Here is a 24,949-nt window from a genome sequence, read left to right as displayed (position 1 = left end):
AGAGCTTTTGGTTTCCATCGGGTTACAAGCACCTGCAACTCCAGGTCTAGGAGATTGGGTACCCTCTTCTGGTCTCTGTCAGCACCCCTCATACACACAAACAATAACATTAGTAAAACAAATCCTTAAGAAAATTCAGCTATATCACTCCTAGGCATATACCCAGAAGATGCTCAAACATATAACAAGGACATATGCTCAACTATGTTCATAGCAGCCTTTTTTATAATAGCCAGGAGCTGGAAAGAACCCAGATGGCCTTCAACTGAGGAATGGATTAAAAAAATGTGGTATATTTACACGATGGAGTATTACTCAGCTATTAAAAACAATGAATTTGAGAGTTTCCTAGGTAAATGGATGGGACTAGAAATTATTATCCTGAGTGAAGTAAGCCAATCACAAAAGAACACACATGGTATTCACTCACTGATTACTGGATTTTAGCCCAGAACCTTGAAATGCCCAAGATTCAACTCACAGGCCACATGAAGCTCATGAAGAAGGAAGACCAAGTGGGGGTGCTTCGGTCCTTCTTAGAAGGAGCAACAAAATACTCAAGGGAGCAAATATGGAGACAAAGTGAGGGACAGAAACTGAAGGAGGGGCTGTCTGAAGACCATTCCACCTGAGTATTCATCCCATGTGCAGTCACCAAAGGTAGATGCTGATGTGGAAGTCAGGAAGTGCATGCTGATAAGAGCCTGATATGGATGTCTCCTCAGAGGTCTTCAAGAGTCTGACATATTCAGAGGGAGATGCTCACAACTAGCCATTGAACTGATAATGGGGTTCCCAATGGAGGAGTTAGAGTGAAGACCATTGGAGCTGAAAGGGTTTGTGGCCCCATGAGGAGAGCAACAATACCAACCAATCACAGCTCCCAGGGTCTAAACCACTAGCCTGGGAGCACTTAGGGAGGGATCCAGGGCTTCAGCTGAATAAGTAAGAGTGGAGGGCCCTGCCGGGCACAGGTGGAAGAAGAGATCCTTGACCTCATGAAGGCTGGACGCCCCAAGGGGTGGGAATTTGAGGGTGGAGAGGTGGGAATGGGAGAGGTAGGTAGGGGTTACATCCACAGAGAAGAAGGAGGAGGGGTGATGGGATAGGAGATTCCTGGGTGGGTGGGGGATGGGGTAAGAGGACAACACATGAAATGTAAATAAAACATCCAATAAAAAAAACCTAGCTATTAAAAAAAAAAGAAAATTCAAAGAGTTCTCAATCTGATGATGTACATCAAGACATTGGGAAAACAACTTAGAAGATGCAAATTAATAACATTAGAAAAAGAAAGGGTACCATATTTCAAGAAATTCAGTCAGGCATTCAGTGTTTATGTTCCAAGCAGGGGACAGAGCTGGGGTGAAGGACTATGTGAGGTGGGTACCAGGAGGAGCAATAGCAAAGTGAACAAATTAAAAAAATATATATTCCACTAAATTGGACAATCTGAAAGAAATGGGTGTTTTTATAGAGTCGTATGGCATACTAAAGTAAACCCAAGATGAAGTAAATAATGTAAACAGAGCAGTAACAAGCAGTTAGATTGATGCAGCAACTGCAGGTCTCACAACCTAGAAACTGTTCAGGACTAACAGTGTCTGCACAGAATTCTATCAGGCCTTTCTTTTTTTTTTGGACAGAACACATTTATTTATAACTAGACTGTGAAATATATCAGTAAAGAACTAAGAAATGGCTCCACACTTACTTGGATTCAGATCTTTAAAAACAATGCTTGACTTGATGGAAAGCTAAGAAACACAATCACAAAGTCCTTAACACAGCCTTATATGTATTGAGGTTATAGATATAGATTTTTTTAAAATGTCTGAGTTTTTTTATTGGATATTTTATTTATATTTCAGATGTAATCCCCTTTCCTCATTTCCCCTCTACCCAGAAACTCCCTATCTCATCTCCCTCCTCCTGCTTCTATGAGGATATGCCCCCACCCACCCTCCCACTCCCACCTCCCCACCCACTATTTCCCCCACACTGGGGTGTCCAGCCTCCACTGGACCAAGGACTTCCTCACCCACCTATTTCTGACACTGTCATCCTCCCCTACATATACAGCTAGAGCCATGGGTCCCTTCCTGTGTGCTCCCAGGCTGGTGGTTTAGACCCTGGGAGCTCTGGTTGACTGGGATTGTTGCTGTCCCCATGGGGCCAGAAACCCTTTCATCTCCTTCAGTCTTCTTTCTCACTCCTCCATTGGGAACCCCATGATCAGTTCAATGGTTAGTTGTGAGCGTCTGCCTCTGTATATTTCAGGCTCTGGCAAACCTCTAAGGAGATAGCTATATCGTTCTCCTGTCCGCATGCACTTCCTGGCATCCACATCAGCATCTACCTTTGGTGACTGCACAGAGGATGGATACTCCAACATATAACAAGGACATATGTTCCACTATGTTCATAACAGCCTTATTTAAAATAGCCAGAAGCAGGAAATAACCCAGATGTCCTTCAACAGAGGAATGGATACAGAAAATGTGGTACATTTACACAATGGAGTACTACTCAGCTATTAAAAGCAATGAATTCGAGAAAGTTTTAGGCAAATGGATGGAACTAGAAAATATCATCCAGAGTGAGGTAATCCAATCACAAAAGAACACACATGGTATGCACTCACTGATAATTGGATATTAGCCCAAAAGCTTGCAATATCCAAGATACAACTACAGACCACATAAAGCTCATGAAGAAGGAAGACCAAAGTGTGGGTGCTTTGGCCCTTCTTAGAAGGAGTAACAAAATACTCATGGGAGCAAATATGGAGACAAAGCATGGGACAGAAACTGAAGGAGGGGCCATCTATCAGGCCTTTAAAGCAATGCCAATATTAATACTTAGCAAATCACTCCATAGAAATAGAGAAGGAAAGAACATTTCCAACTTTTTAAGAAACTAACATTATTCTTACATTTAAACACAACAACAACTACCACCATCATGACCACTACTACCACTAACACCACAACAAAATTATTGGCTGGTCAACATACATGCAAAGTTTTAATGTCGTACTTACAAGTTAACTGCAAGAACAGATCAAAACACCTGATCAAATTGGCTTCATTCTAGATATACAATTATGGTTCAACATATGGACATCAATAAATATGATTTATTATATAAGTGAACTCAAAGAAAGAAATCACATGATCATTTCTACAGATGAAGAAAAGGTTTTTCACAAACTCTAATATTCCTTCATAATAAAAGTCCCAGAGAGACTAGAAATGGAAGACTATAAGTCCACGTAGTAAAATCTGTAAGTGACAAACTGATGGCAGTCATCGTGCACAATGGAGAAACTCAGAACAGTCCTCTAACGTCAGTAACAAGATGCTTATTCCTCCATCCTTATTCAGTATAGTACTTGAAGTCTTACCTAGAACACCAGGAAGAAAATAAACCAGATACAAATAGGAAAGGTAGAAGTCAAAGAATTCATGAGAGACCCTCTCCTAGAGAATCCATTAGAAAATTTCCCAGAGCTTTCAAACATTTTCAGCAGTGTTAGGCAACAAAATTAAAATACAAAAAACATAGCTTTCCAGTATACCAAAGACAAGTATACTGAAGGAAAAAAATCATGGAAACAATCCAATTTGTAACAGCCTAAAACAAAACCAAGCAAAAACAACCAATCAAAACAAACAAACAAACAAACAAACAAACAAACAAACCTAACCAGTGAAGTGAAGTGAAAAACCTTTGCTGAAAAACCTTAAAACACTCTAAATAAATTGAAAAGAGATACTATTAAATGGAATGACCTCCCATCCTCACTGACTGGTTGGATTAATATTGAGAAAATGTGAAGGACAAGGTAGATTACTCAGCGGCTGGTCCACTCTCTGACCTCAGGCTCAGAGCTGTGAAACTCCAGTGTTCTCAGTGGGTAAGCTCTCTGAGCCACTGAGGTTGGGGGTCGGCCATGTATTTATCTGCCTTGGCTCAATCTCCTGCCCTCTTGTAGCCTTCAACTTGTTATTGTCTTCTACAGCTGCCTCTCTAGACATACGCCTCTGTGGTAGGACAAATTGAGGCTCCCAAACCATGGTTGTTCCTTGATCTCATGATCCCAGGTTATCCCAGAATTTAAAAATGGATTCTCTCTCAAAATACTATCTAGCTAGTGCTCTCTGAGTCATTTTGACTGACAAACATGGATTTTTCTCCACCATCCATCTTCTTTTTGATGGTCTTGCCAAAATCCAAATTAGGTTAGAGGCTTTTAAGAGTTGTGGGCTCATTCTGGCTGTCTCTAACCTGGCTTACTTTTTAGGACATCCCTGACCAGGGAGCTGTGAGCTATAACTGTGTTTGGCTTTTCTTTGACTTCTGTTTTGTTTGTTTGTTTGTTTTTGTTTTTTTTTCCTATGCACTTTTCAGGTATACTTTTACTTCCATTGTAGATATTTGAAGCTCCCCCTCTTTCTCTGTTGGTATTGAGTGTATTTTCTTATTTTACCCATTTCCTTCACTGGCTCAAACAGGAATAGTCTAGCCTCCAGCTTATCAGGAAGTGTTAATAAGTGTTTAAAAGACATCACTATGGGGTCTTTGTTCCATTCTCAGCTTCCTGGTTCTTGAAATCTCCATTAAAGTAATTTAGAAGAGACGCTGTAGTGGAGAAGATGGCATAACTCAAGGGCTGAGGCTGGATATTGTCTAAGAGGCCACTTCAAAGCAGTGCATCTTCTCAAGGCATGAGAGTGGACAGTTGTCCAAGATAGCATTGTTGAGCAGTGTATACTCTAAGTGGCAAACATGACAGTCTCTAAAGGATTTATTCTGCTAGGGTTTTATTTTAGGCAGATTTTATATAGTTTTTTTTCAATTTCAAGTATTTAGCTTTTAAAGTATCTAGAATAGACAACTTTTACCTGAGGGACATTTTCATATCCGGGAGGGGTTCAGTCAGCCTCAGTGTCCTGAAATCCTGCCAATATTTAGCTACTTAATAGTATCACTGCAGTAGTGCATATAAAACACTCCATGAGGAAATAGGGGCTTAACTTTATAGCCCTATTTTTGACAGATAGAGAATAGGTTATGCCTATTGTGTCACCTCCCCAAAACAAATACATTTTTTCTTTGTGAAGTCCTTGTTCATTTAACACCTTCTGACACCTGGCTTCAGTGAGGAGCCTTTTGTAATTTACAGATTTTCATTGATCCAGGTGCTTAAGAATTGTCTGCAAAAGCCATAAAATATTTATTGTCGTCTAGTAAACTTTAACTGAGAATCAGGATTTTAAAATGTTAAAAGTCCTAAGAGCAGTGACTTATGGGATATGGAACTCACAGCTCTGCTGTGTTAGGAATCTCAACTGAATTGACCTATGGACATGTCTTTGGGGTTATTTTCTTGATTGATGATTAATGTGGGAGGGCCCAGACCACTGTGAGTAGTGCTACTCCTAGGCAGAGAGCCTAGGCTGTTTAAGAAAAGTAGCTAAGGAAGCCAGAGAAAGTAGCCTGAGTATTCCCCAATTGTCTCTGTTTTACCACCGATGTTCCTTCCTGCTTTGATTTCCTGATCTGACCTTTCCTGATGGTAGACTGTAAGTGTATGTGGAAATAAAAATTTTTCTTCTTGGGGCTAGAGAGAAACCAAACTAGGACAGCTCCCAAAGACAATTCAGATGGTTAAGGTACTTCAAAAGCTATCACTTCTTATCTCTCAAATACTGTAAAATTGCTTGCTCATCTAAGAGTGTTTTAGTGAGTAGATAGCTTTATAGTTCACCCTAAAAATGTTCATATTTCATAAACACTTATATTAGACTTTATAAATGTTTTAAAAATATAATAACTTTCTTCATATATAGTCTTTGTGTATTTTAAAACATCTATTTGTATTTCTTTGTTAAGTAGGTTGACTCTGTCTTAGAATGGATGACAATTGAAATTAGTATTTCTCTCAATTGTGTGTCAGGTTTTAGAACAGCTTACTGGCTTTGTGTGTTGGACAGAGCTATTTCTCTTGCATAGTAGCTGAAAGACCCCGAAGGGTGACCCTCACTCGGGTCACTGAGAGGACTCGGACTCAAAGATACTCCAGAGACCGTCTTGCTGCAATCACATGAGTCAGGTATATTATTAGAGCTCCGGGGTGATATGTGCCTCACACAGGAGGTAGAGGAATCGACCCTGAGGCCTAAAAGCTTAGGATTAATATAGGCAAAGGCTGGGGGCAGAGGTGGGGGGGGGGAGGAAGGAGGTTGTGGCGCAGTCACACACAATTGGTTGTTTCAAATATCTGTAATGTGTGTAAGCAGATCCCGGGCAGAGGTTTGACTAATCTCACGGGAACAGTCCCTGGCTCCTGTGGCCTTGGGACCCAGTGAGGATGTTTATCTGAGCCAACAGACCATCTGGCTGAATTTAATTCACAAGTCCTTGGGACCTTTGGTGGGAGTTTTTCCAGAGGAGGCTAAGTCAAACATCACGGGAACAGATGGGTGTTTCAATATTGTTCTCTTTCTCAAGGAATTTATCCTTGAGCATCTTCTCTATCTCTTACAGCCGGCCAATTCCCGGAACACTCAATTGACCTTTGTTTCTCTAGCTCTGCATCTTTTATGACGGCCTTGGGTTAGCAAGTTAGCCGACCTGTATTTTTAACTATTTGTATAAGGCTTTCTTCTATATTAACTTAAAATTTCTTCTTCAGTAGCATTGTCCTGCAAAGTGAAAGGGTAAATGCAGTGTGGTAAAGCAAAGAGCACTTTCACAGTTTAGATCTTCTAAGGATGGGACATCTTTTTGGACAGAGCAGAGTTGAAACTAAATGGTCAAGCAAATACATTTGAAAGATTCTTTTAAATAAGTGGGAAAAAATAGAAATAATTCCCTTCACTGTGTAATGTGTTTTCTCTCTGTATATGCACATCTCTTTTCCTTATGAATATAATCGAATACAATTTTATCTTCATCTGATATTATCATAAAAAATTGATAAGTATTAGTTTTTAATGGCTAAGGATATTGTTGAAAGTTACTAAAAACACCTAACTGACCACTGGCATAGACAGTGCATTTATATTGAAAATAGAATATAAAGAGTGACTAAACCACAACCCTGGTACTTAAATATATTTGAAATATTCTTTTGTAATCCAGTGGCTCATATTGGCTCTTATAGTTGTCCTGATTAGAAAACAGTTGGTTAGTACTGGAGAAATGGCTCAGTGAGTAAAAACTCTTCCTTTTGTAACATGAGGACCTGAATCTGAATACCCAGAACCCACATAAATAATCAGATGTGTTTGAGTGCCTGTAAGCCCAGTGCCCTTTGGGAATATGGAAGCAGAGACAAGAGAATATGCAGAAGCTGTGGTTCAGTTAGCTTCACATGCAGTGGCAGGGGACCCTGTTTCAAAACAAGGTTGAAGATGAGGATAGATAGCTAAGGTGGTCCTGTGACCTCCACACTTGCCCCATGGCACACTAATGCATCTCCCCACAGATGAGTATGCACAGGAAGTTATTGATTAAATTAGGGATATTTTTATTAATAAATATCTCTTTTTATTACAGAAGAAAATACTCAGGAAGCACCACAGATGAAGAAAAGCTTGAGTGAAAAGGTTTCTCTCTACAGAGGTGACATCACTCTGCTAGAGGTGGATGCAATTGTCAATGCGGGTGAGTGGTTCATGTTGCTGGGTTTTCTTTGCTGTGCCTTTACAATCTTAAAGCATTTTCTAAACTGCTTTGGTATAGAAATATTTTTCTTTGTGACTGAAAGTATTGAGGATTTATTTTATGTATCTAATTAAAAGCATTGGAGTACAGGAGGAGTAACAAACTGTTGTAAAAAGTTCTTCAGAAAGAGTTTTAGTAGCTAAATGATTACTGGTTTCAGGCTTGTGTAATGAGAAGTAGCAGTTCAGCAGGCTTTTCTTTTGTTTAAGTTTTAAAGATACAGTTAGATTATGTCAGGCAAATGGAAAATGTGGAGAAATTATTTCTCTGATTTCAAAATCTCACTTGTTTGTAAGTTTTTATTTTATTATAAACTGCTATTTTCCTGGCATATTTTAATGTTTAATTTCCTTCTTTGACTATTGAAGGAGATATGACAGCATGCTTTTACATTGCCCTTGTTTCCTATATATTTTCTTGTGAAGCTATATATAAAAAGATGTAGTAGTTGTGATTCTATAAATATAAATATTAATAAAAGGAAATTATGATTTGTGTTTTAGAACGGTAACCCACCTTTGTAGGTTAAAAGTGTCAAATAAAAGTAGGTGTAGACTTAAGTAAACTCAGCCTTTAATCTCAGGGGCTCCTTAAGCTTAAGGGAAGAGGATGGTGGACCTGGAGAGCTGAAGAGAATTTCTTTACATATCCAAAAGATCAAGAACAGGAGGACTTTTCTTTTACAGGAAGAACTGAACACATACATAAAGGAGTGGCTGTGGGGAACTGAAAGGTGGCATTAGACAGGTGGTTGCTTGAAGGAGCTATTAGAGAGTGGTGCTTTTTCATTAATCATGGTGACTCAAAATACAGGAGTTTAGAACCAGGAGAGAAGATGCACTTAAGTTTGGGGGAGTTGAGTATCCAGCCTTAACCAACCAGAAAAAGAAATGGAGACAGGAAGTTCGGGTATGAGACAACAGAATAAAAATTTAGACTGCCTGTGTCTGAACTCAGCAGAAGCTACAAAATGATCACTTGTGAGTTTTCTGTAAGCCAAGTAGGAGAATGCTGATTTACTGTTAGCTGTGTCTCAGAACATGAAAGAATGGGCAGGGTATCCTGACTGCCATAGTTTTCCAAGAGTGCAGCGTTCAGATAAGTGCTGTCTCAGTTGATGAGTTAACTCACATAGTGTAGTAGGAAAGTGCCTTGGAGGGGAACAGAGTAAGGACTGGAAGATGCTTATTCCACGCATGGGAGAGTCCTTGGGGGCTAGCAAGAAGGCTGGAAGTCTACTGAGCTTGTTCTTCCTTGAGATTTGGGTGTCAGTTGCTCTGTAAAGTACTAGCTCTGTCATAATCAGTTTTCTTTTTCTTCTAATGACTCTTTGCTTCCTTTCTCCTGGGATGCTTCTGTCACCTTTTGAGATGTCATTTCCTATCAAAAAGGAGTATAAATTTTTTATCTCTATCCAATCTGGCTGTCTTCTTTTGGTTTGATTTTTGTCCTTCTGTCACCTTAAAGACTCAGATCTTCCTTATACATAGACTGCTTGTTTGTTTGTCCGTCTGTTTGTTTTTGGTGGCCCTCAGTTTCAAGTTGGTTTCCTCTAGTCTGTGGGACCTATGAAGAAGTCATGGCCTTAGAAAGTGTCTCATGAACACTCTGGTATAGAGTTTTAGTTAGAGATCCCTGTGGTTAGCAAATGATCAATGATTTATTATGCTGGAATTTTCACAGATGTAAGAACTTTAATTCTAAAATATTTAAGATTTAAAAGTTTATTTATATAATATATTTATTTATTTTATTAGTTGAAGGATTTAAAAGTTTTTACAAAAGTACTACCAGCATTCTAGTTTGCTACCAGTATTCTAGTTGCTGCCTTTTCTTCCTGTTAACATTGACTTTCCCTTGTTTACTTGATAGTGACAATGTCTTTTCTTGGGCTCTGTTAAGTGTGTACTTTTGTTCTTTCCCGCAAAGCACATAATGGTACCCTTTTTATTTGTTGTTCCACCACATAAGCAATGGCTTGACTTTGTGCTTATAAGAAATATTCAAACTGTATGTATGTTAAATTGACTTTATGCAGTCAAATTTATCATACCTCTGATAACATATTCTGCACCGAGGACATGATACAGTGAAGTGATTTGGCTCTGGTTTTAAAATCATTTGTCCAATAAATAAATAAAAATATTTATTGGATAATTTTCATTGACATTGTTAATCAGAAAACACATGCTAACTCATTAATTTTTCTCTTATTCATTTTATCTTGCCTTTCTCTATATATGTAGGATTCTCATAGATGTTTCATAGTGCACATGATTATGATGAATTAATCTGAAGATAAGAATTAACTTTGCTCCCTTCTAGCTCTCTGGCTGTGATGATTGTAATTTGGCTGTGTTCACAAGGGCTTGCTCCTCAGGTAGTTCCTAGGTGGATGGGAAAAAATATCAAATGTACAGGTAACAGCTCTATTTATAGCTCTCTGCTGTGCAGCTTGTTGGCCTGGTATGAAGAGAGAGGCACAGCTGTTAGTTTTCTGGTGTATAAGGAAACATGACAGAACACTCCAGAGCCACCTCTGGAGAGGCAGGCCTTCCAGTCAAGGTGGCAGAGCTACCCGTCATTACTTTCTACTAGACCTCCAATGTTCTTTTGTGACCACATTAATATCTTGAAACAACTGATCTTTATAGTTCTGAACAGAAGGCTTCAATATTTTAAACTTCTTAATTTAGTATTTATTGAAATTCATTAAACTTGCTTAAATGCTACCTGAGACAAGCTTCTCTTTAGTCTTCCTTCTAGGAAGTTGATGTGTGTGCTCTAATTAGAGATGCTGTGAAGGCATCACGTTAGTTGGCAGGGAACTAGAGTCTAAACCAACCAGAGTTGGTTTAGAGTTGGGCAGACATAGGTTCCAGTTCTCATACTTAGGACTGGTTTATTTTTAGATATTAGTTTGAAGTAATTATAATAAATTTCAGGAAAAGAAAGAAATCAGAGTTCTATGAATGTAACATGTTCCAAGCTTCCAGTAATGGTGGTGTCACGTAATCTATACTATAATATGAGACCTAGGAAATTGATATTTTTAGTCTTAGCAGTATTGATGGAAATATCTTTGATATCACAAAAAAAGAGTCTTTCACTGAATTTTGTCTGGACAAGGCAAACTGTATCCTTGATCAAGAGGGTATCACTGGAAGCGCAAACACACTGAGACAGGAATTGCACTTGGTTTTTATTCTAAGGAAGATGATGACTGTTTCCTTCCCCCATGTAGTCTAACCTTACAATCTATTCACTTGGCTAGTCTGAAAAGGACTGATGCACAGAAAGTGAAGGAGGAAGGGGAAGAAATCCATGCTTCAAGAAGAAAAGGGGCACTACTCCAGGCCATCAGATTCCCGTAATAGAGCAGTGGCCTTCATGCAAACAAGTTTTTACTAAGTAAGGAAGGTTAAAACATTTGCATGAAACTCTTAAAAGAAGAGGGAAATAAGATTTTAACTCTCTGTCCTAAACACAAGTTTTATAGTATTCAATAGGAGGAACTCGTGTTTGGTATTTCTTACAGTTACTGAGGATCAGCACATTCAGCATTTGAGCATTTAGTAAACACTTTACCAGTGAAGTACACCTGTGGTCTAGGAAATTGATTCTTATGTACTGCAATTATCTAAACTACAGACTTTAGTTTCCACTATTTGATAGTGTTAAGTACTTAATACCATTTGTAAGTGTACACATAGGTGTAGTTTTATCCCATGTATAGATTCATGCAACCATCACCACGATTCAGATCTAGAACCATTTTAATAAGAAAAATACTTCGTTCTATTTTACAGCTTTCTATGCACTTTTTTAATTGCTTCATTTTTTGTGGGTTTTAGTTTGTTGCCATCCTCTTGTTTCTTTTCCCGTTTGTTGCCCAGAAAGTGAAAGTAGAACTGGAGAGTAGAATGATGTCCAGTAGAGAGTGAGGCTTAGCCATGAAGGGAATGGGAGGTTGTTGATCAGAGGGACTTTTTCTGGTCCACAGGAGAAACAGATTTGAGGTCTGTGGCACATCTGCATGATTATAAGCAATAATAGTGTATATTTTCATAAAAAAGGGAGAATGCTAAATGTTTCCCTGTAGAAGTGGTAAGTAAGCAAGGTTTTTGAGATGTTAATTAGCTTACTTTTATGAATCTATATTTCAGACATCAAAATATCATATAGTTCCTTATATATGCATGTAGTTATACATTATTAAAAGCAACATGAATAGTAAAATATTATATGAGAGTAATAATCTATACTGCATGTACTCTTTTGGATTGACCTTTCTCTCTAAACAAAATGCCCTTTAGAGCTATCCATATTGTTGTATTTTCTCTGGTACCAATAGTAGTTCCTTCTGTTTTTCCCCTTTTGGTGGTATATATAGATTTAGAAGAGATTTTAGCCATTCACCCATTGATGGCCACTTTGGTTTTCTTTAGCACTTTACTCTTAACAATAAAGCCTCTATGAACTATGAGTATATTCTATGAGTGTTCAAGTTTCTGAATGACTACAGGTTTCTGTGATATAAACAACCACATGTGTTATGATAAATGCCTGCTTAATTAGGTATGAAACTGCAATTTTCTATACTGTCTGTATTATTTTGTATTTTCCCAGCAGTGTTTGAGGAATGCATTTTTTTTTTTTTACTAGTATTTGGTGTTAGAATTATCTTATTTTATTTAACTAGGTATATACTGGTATTTTGTATTTTAAGTTGCATTTTCCAAGAATTAACCATGTTGAATACCTTTCCAAATGTAGTTATTGGCCTGCATATCCTTTCTTAGATGGATCTCAGAACCATCTTAAGATCTTTGAGAAAATTAGGAATCCTTATTTTTAAGGTTCTGTCCTAAATGATATCTGATATGTATTAAGTATAATCAGCTGGGACCCAGCTTTTCACCAGCATTTCTTGGATCCTTAGGCTTCCATTGAAACCATCTCACCAATAGTTACCATAACTTCTTTTTCTTCTTATTCTTGATTCTGTAAACTCCTTCTGGTCCTTATTTTCTTTCTTTTTATTTTGGTGCACTGTGTGTGTGTATGAGTATGTGTGTGTACACACACCTATGTATGTGCAGGTGTGAGTATGCATGAGTGGGTGTGCAGAGCTTCCTGCCAGGCATCTTCTATTTTGTTCACCTTATATTTTGAGGCAGGGTCTTTCTCTGACCCTAAAGCTCAGCAACTGGGCTATACTAACTGGCCAGCAAGCCTTCCCAGTACTTGCCTCCCTCCCACCCCCATCCTTCTATGTAGATCTGAACTTAGGTCCTCCTGTTGACTCAGCAGACACTTTGGCAGCTGAGCCATCTTCCGAGTCCTGGTCCTTGTATTCTTTGTATATAATATTGTCAGTCACTTCATTTTTGAACATTGATTTTCTTTTTATTTCATTGGCATATATATGATCGTCTCTTTGAGCTCACATCCACGACCTTCATTTCTTACCCAGAGTACTGCAATAGTGTCCTGAGTGCTTTGTTGGAAACCACACTTACTCTCCACATGCAGACATAACGACCATTTTCATGTTGCTTCTCTGTTTAGCCTGCCGCCTTTAGTGTCTTCTTACAGCTCATAAGGTTACTGGTAAATATCTCAGTGTTTCAGATGTATCTTGCTTCAAAAGTCCTTCCTAAAGATCTATAATTCATTCTCTTTCTCTTTTCTTTCTTCTCTCTCTTTCTTCCTCCTCCTCTCACTTTTTTTTATTAAGTTATGTATAAGAAAAAATGTGTTTATCAGTCAGGCCTAGACATATACAAATACAAGAGAAAACCAAAGTTAAAATTTTTTTCTGTGGACTTCGTAAATTTTATTTGGGATCTTTAGGAATGAGAGTGGAATAGTTTCTTCTACATGTGGAGGTGGGTTAGATGTTGTAGAGAGATAGGCTTGGATCCAAACAGACATGGTTCATTGTATGCAAAGTATGTATTCTTGTTGGAAATACAATGAGAGAGTGTAAAGTAAAATTGTAAATTTATTTTTGTCTTATTCCTGTAACAAATAAATTGAAAATTTGAGGTAGAAAGTGAAGTTTTAGGATCCATAACTATGTTATTTTACTTTTGAAAACACTCTTTGGAGCTAGAGAGATAGTTCAGAGGTTAAGAGCACTGATTGTTCCTCTAGAGGTCCTGAGTTCAATCTGCAGCAACCACATGGTGCTCACAACCATATGTAATGGGATCCAATGCCCTCTTCTGGTGTGTCTGAAGACAGCTACAGTGTACTCATAGACATAAAATAAACAAATAATTTTTTTTTTAAAAAAAACAACTTTCTATAGTGTAGACACAGTTATTTGTACCTTGCCTTTTCTCAGTCATGAGGTGGGGGATATATTTGCTCTCCTGTTTTAGCATACTTTTCTGAATTGTATTTTGAGAGAGGTTTGGAGATGTATCCATAAATCTTCAGCCTCCTGCCTTTCTTCTTTCTGTCATATTATTAAAAAACAAAACTTTGCCCTGGGAGATTAGTGCCCTTGTTAGATTTCTGAGGATTTTATTGAACGAAGATTATATTTTCATGATCATTTTCTTCTCTAAAATATGCTTCTGGTAATTTCCTGGTGACTCCACTTCCTTCCTTATTTCCTTGCCACACTGCCTTCTTTTTGTCAGGCTTTAGCCTCCATGCAGATCCAGCTCAATTTTTCCCTGACCTCCCAAATTTCCATACACAAATTGTGGGTATGTCAGGAATGTTGACTGTTATTGGGTTACAGCAAGCAAACCCACTATCTTAATGTAGTATCACATAGGATGATCTGTGTATACTGACTAGATTCAAGTACAATCTTATGCTAAGCCAATTGACCAAATAATCAGTTTTGTTGTTGGCTAGATCTTGGGAGAAAATATAGACATATAATATATGGTTCAGTATTACGTCACTAGAGACAATTCTACTGGCTCCACAGACACAGAAAACTATTCTACATGAGATATAATTTAAACTTCCTTGTAGGTTGCTGGCTATGTAATAAAAATAGGATAATACTCCAACCAAAGATTAGCCAAAGATTAATGTTCACTAGTACAATAATAAAGTAAGGTAGGTTGATTTGTTTACTTTTCAGTTGTTTGTACCTCCTCGCCAGCTTCTAAGGAGTGATGCATTTACCTAGTTGTTCATAGACTCTTGGACTCAGATGAGTCATGATTTTATGTATGCTTTTTTGACATCCTGGATTTGGAAGCTTTGGAAAACTGTTCAATGATTCATAGCATCTATTTGTTTTTATTGGTTAGAAAAAGGGCATACTGTAAGACCTGCTTCATAGAGTTATTGTGAAAATACAAAGACAATGAAAATTGAGAGAGAAAATGCTTCGTACATTACCAATTACATAAAGCCACAGTCATAGAAATGGTAGCAGTTTATACTGCTTACCTCGAAAGTCAAAAAAAATGACTTATGTTCTAGATTTTTAAAAATCTGATAGACAGGTAAATTTATAATCAACTAAAAGTATATATTCTGTGTCTCGTGGTTTCAGGTATCACAGTGTTTTACTTGAGTTATTTCCAAGATATACCATCCAATTCTGAAACTCTGCAATAAGAACTGTGGCTGTTTTAAATTATTTTTTATGCTTGTCCAACATGTGCAGCACATGTGTGTTTGGTATCAGAGAAAGGCAGCCAAGGGGGCTTGGATCCACCAAAGCTAAGGGAGTTGGTTGTAAGCTACAGAGTGGTTGCTAGGAATTGAACCTGTGTCCTCTACAAGAAGAAAAAAATGTTCTTAACTGCTAAGCTCTGTGATGTGTTAAACCATCTTTTTTTCTTTCATTGTTCTTATTTACATTTCAACATTTTTTTTTTTTTGAGACAGGGTTTCTCTGTGTAGCCCTGCCTGTCCTGGAACTCACTCTGTAGACCAGGCTGGCTTCGAATTCAGAAATCCGCCTGCCTCTGCCTCCCAAGTGCTGGGATTAAAGGCGTGTGCCACCACTGCCTGGCTTCAACATGTTTCTTATCTGGGCACAGTGCTTCTTTGTTTTTATAATTTTTATTGCTTTTCTCATAAGAAATTTGTGGAATCTTAATAAATGTTAAATCCTCCAAATAGTTTAAAGATGATTCTCAGGAGAAGATAATTAATACAGACTGGATAGATGGCTGCTAAGAAATTTCCCTGAGTTTTATTCTGTTTCTAATCATCACTATCTCTACTTTTGAGAGAGAATCTCTTAGAGTTAAATAGTACACGGTCTTTGTATTAGTCATATTTTCTAGAGGAACTGAATGAATACAATGATTATATATTGAAAGGGGGAATTATTATATTGCCTGACACGGTGTGTGATCTTAGTGGTCCAGAAGTGGCTGGCTATAAACTGGTGAGTCTAAGAGTCTGAGAGCTTCCCAGTCCATGAGACTGAGTATTTCAGTAGTCAGTCTGAGTCTATTGTTGAAAGCCTGGGGATTCTTGGCAAGTCTCTGATCTTCATCGGAAAACTAAAGAACCTATTTGCACTTGCCAAAGGCCCATCCACTGTGGAAAATTCCCTTTACCATTATCCTTCAGGGTTATCCTAGATAAAGACTGGGATGCTGCAACTGTCTACTTTTGGGTGGTGTCTTCATGGTATGTGAAACCATCTGTAAGCTATGCTTGGGTTTTCTCTGACTCATTTGTCTGATCACAGACCACATCCATGAGGTCATAGATGGATGCTTTGGAACAAAAGGAATAGTAGCAGGAGTAGGAATTCTATGCAGTTGGATAACTTTCTGATATAATTTACTTGTGCCCTCAGAACCTGCACTTGCCTGAGCATATATGTGCCTCTTCATTTAATACTGGCTTGCTAGTCTGCATGTGTAGCTTCATGGCTTGGTGGATCTGATAATACCCAGCATATGATGAGAAGTTCAGCTAGCATAACTTGACAGCTCATTGTCAGGCATTCAGTTTTCATTAAAGCCCAGTCATAGGTTAAGAGCTGTCTCTCAACCAGAAGTAGTTGTCTTTAGGCAATGGTAGGGCCTTGATTCAAACTCACAAGGGCCTCCATTGTGATTCAGCTATGGAGGCCTGTCAATATCTCCAAAGAGCACTTTTGTCTGCCACTTCCACAACTGGTAGGTTTGGGAGACTGGATCTTAGGGCCCAAGTAGCATAGTAGACTGCACAGGAGCTTGGATATGTTGAAGAGCTGTTTCCTGTTCTGGGCCTCTCTCAAAACTGGTATGTTTCCAAGTCAATTGTAATTGAGCCAAGTCAAGAATGCTCTGCTTCCTATATCCTATAGGCTCACTGCACATTGTGTTTCTTTCTTAGTAGGAAAGCAGGTACAGCCACTTAGTATTTCACCTTGTACGAATTATCTCAACATGCCTGACACCACTGGACTCCTAGAAATTTCACTGATGTAGAAGGCTATTGAATTTTGGTTGAATTTATTTCCCATCCTGTGATATGCAAATGCTTTACCAAGGAGTTCCTAATGGTTACTAGTTTCTGCTTATTTGGTCCAATCAGTTTGTAATATTATTAATAAAATGGACTGGCATCAATGTTTGTGGAAGAAAAAAAGTGATCAGGATTCTTGTGGACCAAGTTCTGACACAGGGCTGCAGTATTACTATAGGTTTGAGGTAAAGTCATAAAGATGTACTCCTGTCCTTGACAGCTGAAAGCAAAATACTTGCTGGTTCTTATGGAAAGGTGTAAAGAGAAAAGCATTTGAGAAATCAATAGCTGCATACTGGGTTCCAGGAGACATGTCGGTCTGCTCAATAGGAAACCACATCTGGTATAGCAGCAGCAATTGGAGTTACTACTTGATTAAACCTTTGTACTGCTGTCTTCTATGATCCATTGTTTTCTGCACAGGCCTAATAGCAGAATTATAGGGGTATGTGGTAGGAACAACCACTGTGTGCCTTTCAGGTCCTTCAAGGCACTAATTTCTGTATTGCTTTCAGGGAAGTGAGACAGGTTTGGGCTCTCTATCTTCTCTCATGGGGGCAGCTCCAGTGATTTCTATTTGTTCTCTTCAACCATAATGGTTCCCATTCCACAGAAGAGGGAGCCAGTGTGGAGATTCTGCCAATTCTTAAGTGTAACTGTCCCAATTGTATGTTCTGGGACTGGGAAAGTAACCACCAGATGCATTCAGTGACTCACAGGACCCACTGGGCCCACTGGGAAGCAGATTTTTACTAAAACTTCATTGATCATCTGACTCCATAAGCCCATCTGTGAACCAGAGAATCAGAATTCAATTTGGAGTCACTGGAATCAGCACCAATTCAGAGCCATTGTGTAGTGACCTCCCTCTCCTCCCTCCCCCCGCTGCCAAGCTTTATTATTATTGTTTTATTCCAATAACAGTCATGCTATTAAATGAATGTACATTCCTCTGGGAAGTGGAACTTTGGGGAAGGAAAACTCCTTGGTGTTGTAGCTTGTACTCACTCAAGGGGACCTACTCTCCCTTTCTCTCAAGGAGTTCTCTGTCTGCAAACTGGCTCAAGTCTGTAAATGGAGGGCTGCGATTCTCTTATTAAGATTCCAGGAAGCCTTTCATGTTTTGTTCAGAAATTGTATGTAACAGGACTTTTGCTTGTAGCAATTTTAAGAATCTTCAAGTAGGGGAAGTAAAGGTAGATTTTAATGAGTTTTACAGAAGCTGGTATTCACCTAGACAAAAGGCAAAGAGAGCTAGTGCACCATTTGATGCAAATCAGTTTTTAAAAATATATTCCAAATCGCATTTCCCTGGCCCTCTATTCCTCATTGCCTCTCAATGCTGTTTTAGTTCCCACTTTACTTTCAGAAGGCTTGTATTGTTACCTTTGGGACAGAAGGGAGGATTTTATCTATAGATTTTATTGGTACTAGTAGTCAGCAATTTGGTGATGGTGTCAGGGGAGTTGGTGAGACTAGAATCCTTAGGGGCCTGAGGAACAACTGGTGCTGAGTGTTTCTTAACGGAAAAATACAAGTTACTCAGTTTCTTAAAAAGAAAAGTTTATTTGTATGTTCAGTGAGCTGGGGCTTGTGCCACAGTGTGCATGTAGAGACAAGAGGACAACCTGGAAGAGTTGATTTTCTCCTTCTACCAGGTGGGTTCTGGCTATGAAACACAGGTCATCAGCCTCAGTGCCAGGTACCTTTATGCACGGAGCTATCTAGCCATATTGGGCAAATGATGTACATGCCTACAAGTGTGTGCATGTGTGTGTGTGTGTGTGTGTGTGTATGCGTGCGCACGTGTAGATATTTTTGTAAACTAATGGCTGATGTCAGGACTCTTTCTCCATCACTCTTCTACATTATCATTGAGGCATGTCTCTCAAGGAGAGTCAGAGCTCATGTACACAGCTAGCCTCACCACTCAGTTTGCTCTCTGGATCCCCTGTCCCTGCCTTCCAGAGCGGGAACTATAGGTGAGCCACCATGCTCAACATATTTACTTGTGTTGTCAAGGTCCATACTCAAGTCTTCTTACTTGAAGGACAAGCACGTTAGCCACCCAGCCATCTCCCCAGCTCCTGTGGCCTGGTGTTTTACGAGTCCTAGAAGTAATTTAAAGCTTGTATGCAATTTTAGAGCATACCATACCTTTGGCTTAATTTTTTATTTTAATAATTATATAATGAAATAGAATTGTTGTAAAGTTTTATTCATTTTAACCCAAGAATGGATTTATGTACGACTTATATGTGTCTTCTAAGTTTGTCTACCCAGCAGTCTCCAAAGCAATCTTGTTGAGAGGTGGTACTTCTAACAGGGGATTAGGACTGTCCGGAATAGATTCATGCTGTTATCAAGAGACTCATTTGGCATGTCCTAGAGATGCCCCACTTGCCCACCATCGATTTCTGTTCTCTTTCCTCTGCTCTCCCTACAGCTGATCCCTACCACCCTGTTCCCCTCTCCATTCCTTCTCCATCCAGTTCCCTCCTTCCATCCACCTTCAATATCTATTTTGTTTCCCTTTGTGAGAAATATTTAAGCATCTTTCCTTGACCCTCCTTTAGCTTCTTTGGGTCTTTGGATTGTAGCATGGTTATCCTGTACTTTATATCTAACATCCACTTATAAGTGAGTACATACCATTCATGTTCCTTTCGGTCTGGGTTACCTCAGTCAGGATGATTTTGTCTAATTACATCCATTTACCTGCAAAACTCATGATGTCATTATTTTCAATAGCTGAGTAATATTAGATTATTTAAATGAACAAAATTTCTTAATCCATGTTTCAGTTGAGGGACATCTGGGTTGTTTTCAGTTTCTGGCTATTACAAATAAAGCTGCTATGAACATAGTTAAGCAAGTATCCTTGTGAGATGGAGCATCTTTTGGATATATGCCCAAGAGTGGTATACCTGAGTCTTGAGGTAGGACTATCCTTAATTTTCTGAGAAACCACCAAATTGATTTGCAGAGGGTTTATACAAGTTTGCTCTCCCAACAACAATGGAAGAGTAGTCCTCTCATACCATATCCTCTCCAGTATGTGCTTCCTCTTGAGTTTTTGATCTTAGCCATTCTGATGGGTATAAAGGGAGTGTCAGAGTAGTTTTGATTTGCATTTCCCTATGACTAAGGACTCTGAACATTTTTAAAGTGTTTCTTGGTCATTAGATATTCCTCTCTTGAAAATTCTCTTTTTAGTTCTCTACCTCATTTTTTGATTGGGTTCTTTGGGTTGTTGATATCTTACTTCTTGAGTTCTTTATCTATTTTGGATATTAGCCCTCTGTCAGATGTAGGTTTGATAAAGATTTTTTTTTCCAATTTGTAGGCTGTCGTTTTGTCTTATTGACCATGTCCTTTGTTTTACAGACACTTTCAGTTTCATGAGGTCCCATTTATTAATTGTTGGTCTTAGTGCCTGAGCTATGGGTATTCTGTTGAGGAAGTTGTCTCTCGTACCAATGAGTTCAAGGCTGTTCCCTACATTCTGTTCTATTAGATTTAGTGTATCTGGTTTTACATTGAGGTCTTTGATCCACTTGGATTTGGTTTTAGTGAGAATGGTTTATTGATTAAGAGTGAGTTTGGCTTACTGGCTTTCAATTCTCTACTCTTCATCTCTTTATATAGTGGCTCTTGAATGCTATAAAATAGCAAGGAGATCTTTCTCAGATCTTGTAATTTTGAATTTCCAGAATTGTGAGAAACACATTTCTATTTGTTATAAGTTACTGAGGCTCAGGTTCTCTATTATAAGAGATTAAGAGATCTGAGTTGGAAATAAAGTTTTCTACTAACAAGTGTTGCACTGAGGAGTGATTACTGTCACTGAAAAATTTCCCCTGGGGTGCTAGAGAGATGACTCAGTGGTTAAGGGCACTGGTGGCTCTTTTGGAAAATTGGGTTCTATTCCTAGTACCTATCTATGTGTGACTCAACAATCACTCGTAACTCTAGTTCCAGATCAAATACCCTTTTCTGGCCTCCACAGACACTGTATGCATATGGTACATTGACATACATGGAGGCAAACGCCCATCCACATATAATATTTTTTTAAAGGAAGTACGTTTGCCCCAGTTATTGTCTTTCATTATTTGTAACTTATGTGGAACTGCTATTTTTTGACCCACAGAATCAGATGATATTAATTCTGCTTTCTCAGTTAAATAAAATTATACCAGTTGCTTACTTAATTTTTCTGAAATACATCCATAGTTTATATCCATAGAGGAGGAAAGTATGAAGAACTTTGAAATGCAGTCTCCAGTTCATATAAAAATTAGGTTCTATGAATAGCAGCTAAGGAAGGCAGTGCGTCAGTAGCATAGCACCCTTACATTTTCATGGTGTGTGATCCATCAAATTTGGGGATCTTCAGAGGAACTTCCTGATTTTTTATTAACTTTGTGTTTGGTGAAAAACCCTTACATGAAGTACTGTTATTTGTAGCTCAAATTTGGTGCATTTTGGTTGCAAATGGTTGATAAAATTTGGAGTTATATAAGGAACAGTATGGCCATTTTGGAACAAAGGAAGGCTAGTATTTTCATTATCTTCTCAAGTTTACCTTGAGTTGTAGGATCACAGTATTTGGCTTATAAATAAAGATATATTTGAATTCCTTATTTTGACAAACTGTCAGTATAAATGCAACGATCTTTCCATCATTTATTTCATTTTTAGAACCTTGAAAAAGCATTTATGGTATATGATGCCCTCATCTTCTTCTGACCTTTAGTGAGGTTTGATTTACTTTGTAAACTTTATGATACAGTATATTTCTGTTGTATCCAATATTCAACTAGAGACACATTTTTTAAAACTGGGATTAAGAACAGAATAATGCACCAGGGAATTATGTTTAAATAAGTATATAAGTAGAGGGATGCTGACTAGACCAGCTACACCCTTCCTTATACACAGCTTGTTAATGTGCAATCAGTCACTGGAGTTGCCATGAATTTGGTTCTTAATGAACAGGTGGAGCAAGAGGATGAATCCCAGTCCAAACTGGATCTGACAGCTTATCAGGCCATTGCACTGATCGCTAATCCATTTCGTTTGGCAACTTAATTTATCACACAGTTAGAGTTTTCATCCCAAGGGTTTCCAGGTGGAAATTAATTCAGAATCATGTCTGGCACCGCTGGGTTGAAAAGCCCATGCTAAGCATTGTAAGGACATTTAGAAATAAGTATTTAAAATGCATAAACCACGTTTCTCTTCTTATTCTACTTGTGTCTAATTCTCCTCTAAAAATATTTGGATGGTACTGGTGTTTGATGATATAATTATATCACTGAACGAAGTTTTATTTGTTCATGTAAGAAATTTTACTTAATAACCTATTAGTTTTAATTTCATTGGTGAAAAACCTACAGAATGTCTGTAAGATAGTCTTGTGAGCATAATTCTGTCTTGACTTACAAAGAAATTGGTAGTTTTTAGCACATTTTATGGCATCTATATCAGAAATAATGACTTAAAGAACATCTCCTAAAGCTAATAACTTTATATCTTCTGAGTGTTTATAAATTTTCCAAATAGGCTCATTATTTTACTGAAAAAAATTGATTAAAGTAGTATTTTCTGGAAATAAGGAAGACTGTTTTCCTACCATTTAGTTTACATTCTGACTTTGGGATTCACAAAGATGAGCTTCATTAAATAGACTTGGTTGAGGACCTGACTCCACTTAAAATAACTTTGGAATGAGAAACACATTTTCTTTACTTTTTGAAGACTTGATTTATAGTGCATAAAAGTTAAATTGAATATTGATCCTTGAAAAGCAAATGTGTCCTGTAAAAAATGACAGAACAGAGGAACCCAACAGAAGATGGTAGAGTGACTGATGTCAGCAGCCAGGATTGGCACCTCCCTGTATGTCATTTTCTCTGGGCATCTGCAGCTTTGAGAAGGTGTCAGGGGTTGAAGTGTGAGAAGAGATTACTTGCACACTGGCATGAAGTGTTACATTTTATAAGAAGATTGAAGAAAGCTGGTAACAAATCACTTCTAAGAAGAAATTTAAGAAATGAAGAATGGGGTACAAGATCAATAAGATCTATGATATAACTCTAGGAAAGGACACAAGGGGATTTTTATAATTTCTCAAACCCCGAAGCACCTTCAAAAGAGTTTAAAGTCAGTGAAAAATAATCGAGATGACAGAATCCACAAAGAGGTATGATGCTGTCATTGATTGGATATGTCTGCTAAATTGTGGCTATCATTTTTACGACCATGCTTATTAAAGTAATATCTCCATAATCTAAAGGGGCTCAGGGGTGAATCCTCCTGCTATAATTTCCAAACCCCTTTTGATTCTTTGGCACTTTCCCTCAGAACATAGTATAGACTTACAACCTGTCATTGAAGAAATTGGGCTTTCTCATTTACTTTTCAAGGGCAGTGGTCATCAAGTCCAGTACTAGCCCTTGGGAACTGAGCCAAAAGGAAAAAATTGTGTAAGTCAGTACTTCAAGAGCAATACCTGCATCAGAGTTTGATATGCATCAGAATTAGAGGCTGCTGCCACTGGTAGATATAATCATGATTATAGGAATGAAGGAGGGGATCTCCCAAACAGAGATTGTGCTTTACATAATTAAAAAATAAACTACTGACTATAACTTTTTAGTAATTGATTGATGTCCTATTATGCAAAGATATTGTTTTTGAACTTACTCTGTAGACCAGAGTAGCTTCAAGTTCACAGATCTGCCTGCTTCTGAGTCCCAAGTGCTGTGATTAAAGGTCTGTGCCACCACCACCACTTGGCTTTTGAACATTTGATTTTTCAATTAGCTTTTAGCTCAGAAAAGAAACTTTTAACATAAAAACTATTTTGGAGCCCAATAGAAACATCTCCCTGAAAAAGCAATATATTCAGCAGTTAGAAGATCATATTGGTTTTAATTCTACTTCAACTAGTTTCAGGAGTTTAAGAGTAGAATTGAGGTTTTTATATAGTATTTCATTGCTATATAATTGTTCCTGCATGGTAAGAACTGAGGAAAAAACAAGAAAATAGTTAAAAATAGAAATACACAAATTGCAATGATTCTAAATCTTCCTTAAGAAACTCAAGATCTAATAAGTTTATGTGTCTGTTGGAATTACTGAGCATACAAGCATTACCCTTCAGGCACAGGTCTCCATGGTAGTGAGCCAATGTGTGGATATGTAGATACCTGATCCCTGTGTGGAAAGATGGCCCAGACTGCTTTCTTTGTGATTGATGATGAAATCTTAGAATTGGGAGGATCTGATTTAATAGGATGGCATGACAACTGCTTGCTAGCATGGCAGGTCTTGTCCTGATGAAGATGATAGACTTGAGGCAGTGAAATATTTTAAGTTTTGCAAACTGAGGCCTCCATCCTAAAAGTGAACAGGTAACCTAAAGGATTTTGTCTTCTCCACACTTATTAAAGTGCTGTTACCCAAATGACGTATTCATCTCTCTGTGGTGAGTTTTCTGAGGGTGGGGGCTGTGCTACCCATTTAGGAATCCCCACAGTTGGCACTTAGGTGCTTATGGAATTAGTAAATAAATTGTTTCCAATAATCAAGGCTTTTGGTTATTTTGGTTAGAATGGTAGTAAATAGAATCAAACATGTAAGATTTTCTACTTCTATTGGTTTAGCAGAACTCTCCTAATTTGTATATTTACTTAGTTTTGTTGCATTGATTTAGTCTCTCTCTCTCTCTCTCTCTCTCTCTCTCTCTCTCTCT

At 38.1% G+C, this 24,949-nt stretch overlaps 1 protein-coding gene across 1 annotated transcript in view; it reads left to right on the top strand.

The window, feature by feature from the left end:
• Macrod2 (mono-ADP ribosylhydrolase 2) overlaps window positions 1-24,949 on the top strand; it is a 1,849,434-nt gene that overhangs the window by 48,837 nt on the left and 1,775,648 nt on the right. Inside the window, exon 3 of the mRNA XM_028755287.1 lies at window positions 7,567-7,674. Within this exon, the coding sequence (XP_028611120.1) occupies window positions 7,567-7,674 (108 nt within the window). The remainder of the gene's footprint in view (window positions 1-7,566; window positions 7,675-24,949) is intronic.

The sequence above is a fragment of the Grammomys surdaster genome, unplaced genomic scaffold, assembly GCF_004785775.1.
Source record: "Grammomys surdaster isolate TR1022 unplaced genomic scaffold, NIH_TR_1.0 129, whole genome shotgun sequence".
Lineage (NCBI taxonomy): Eukaryota > Metazoa > Chordata > Mammalia > Rodentia > Muridae > Grammomys > Grammomys surdaster.
The sequence above is the reverse complement of the archived record's forward strand: the minus strand, read 5'-3'. Positions and strand labels throughout refer to the sequence as shown.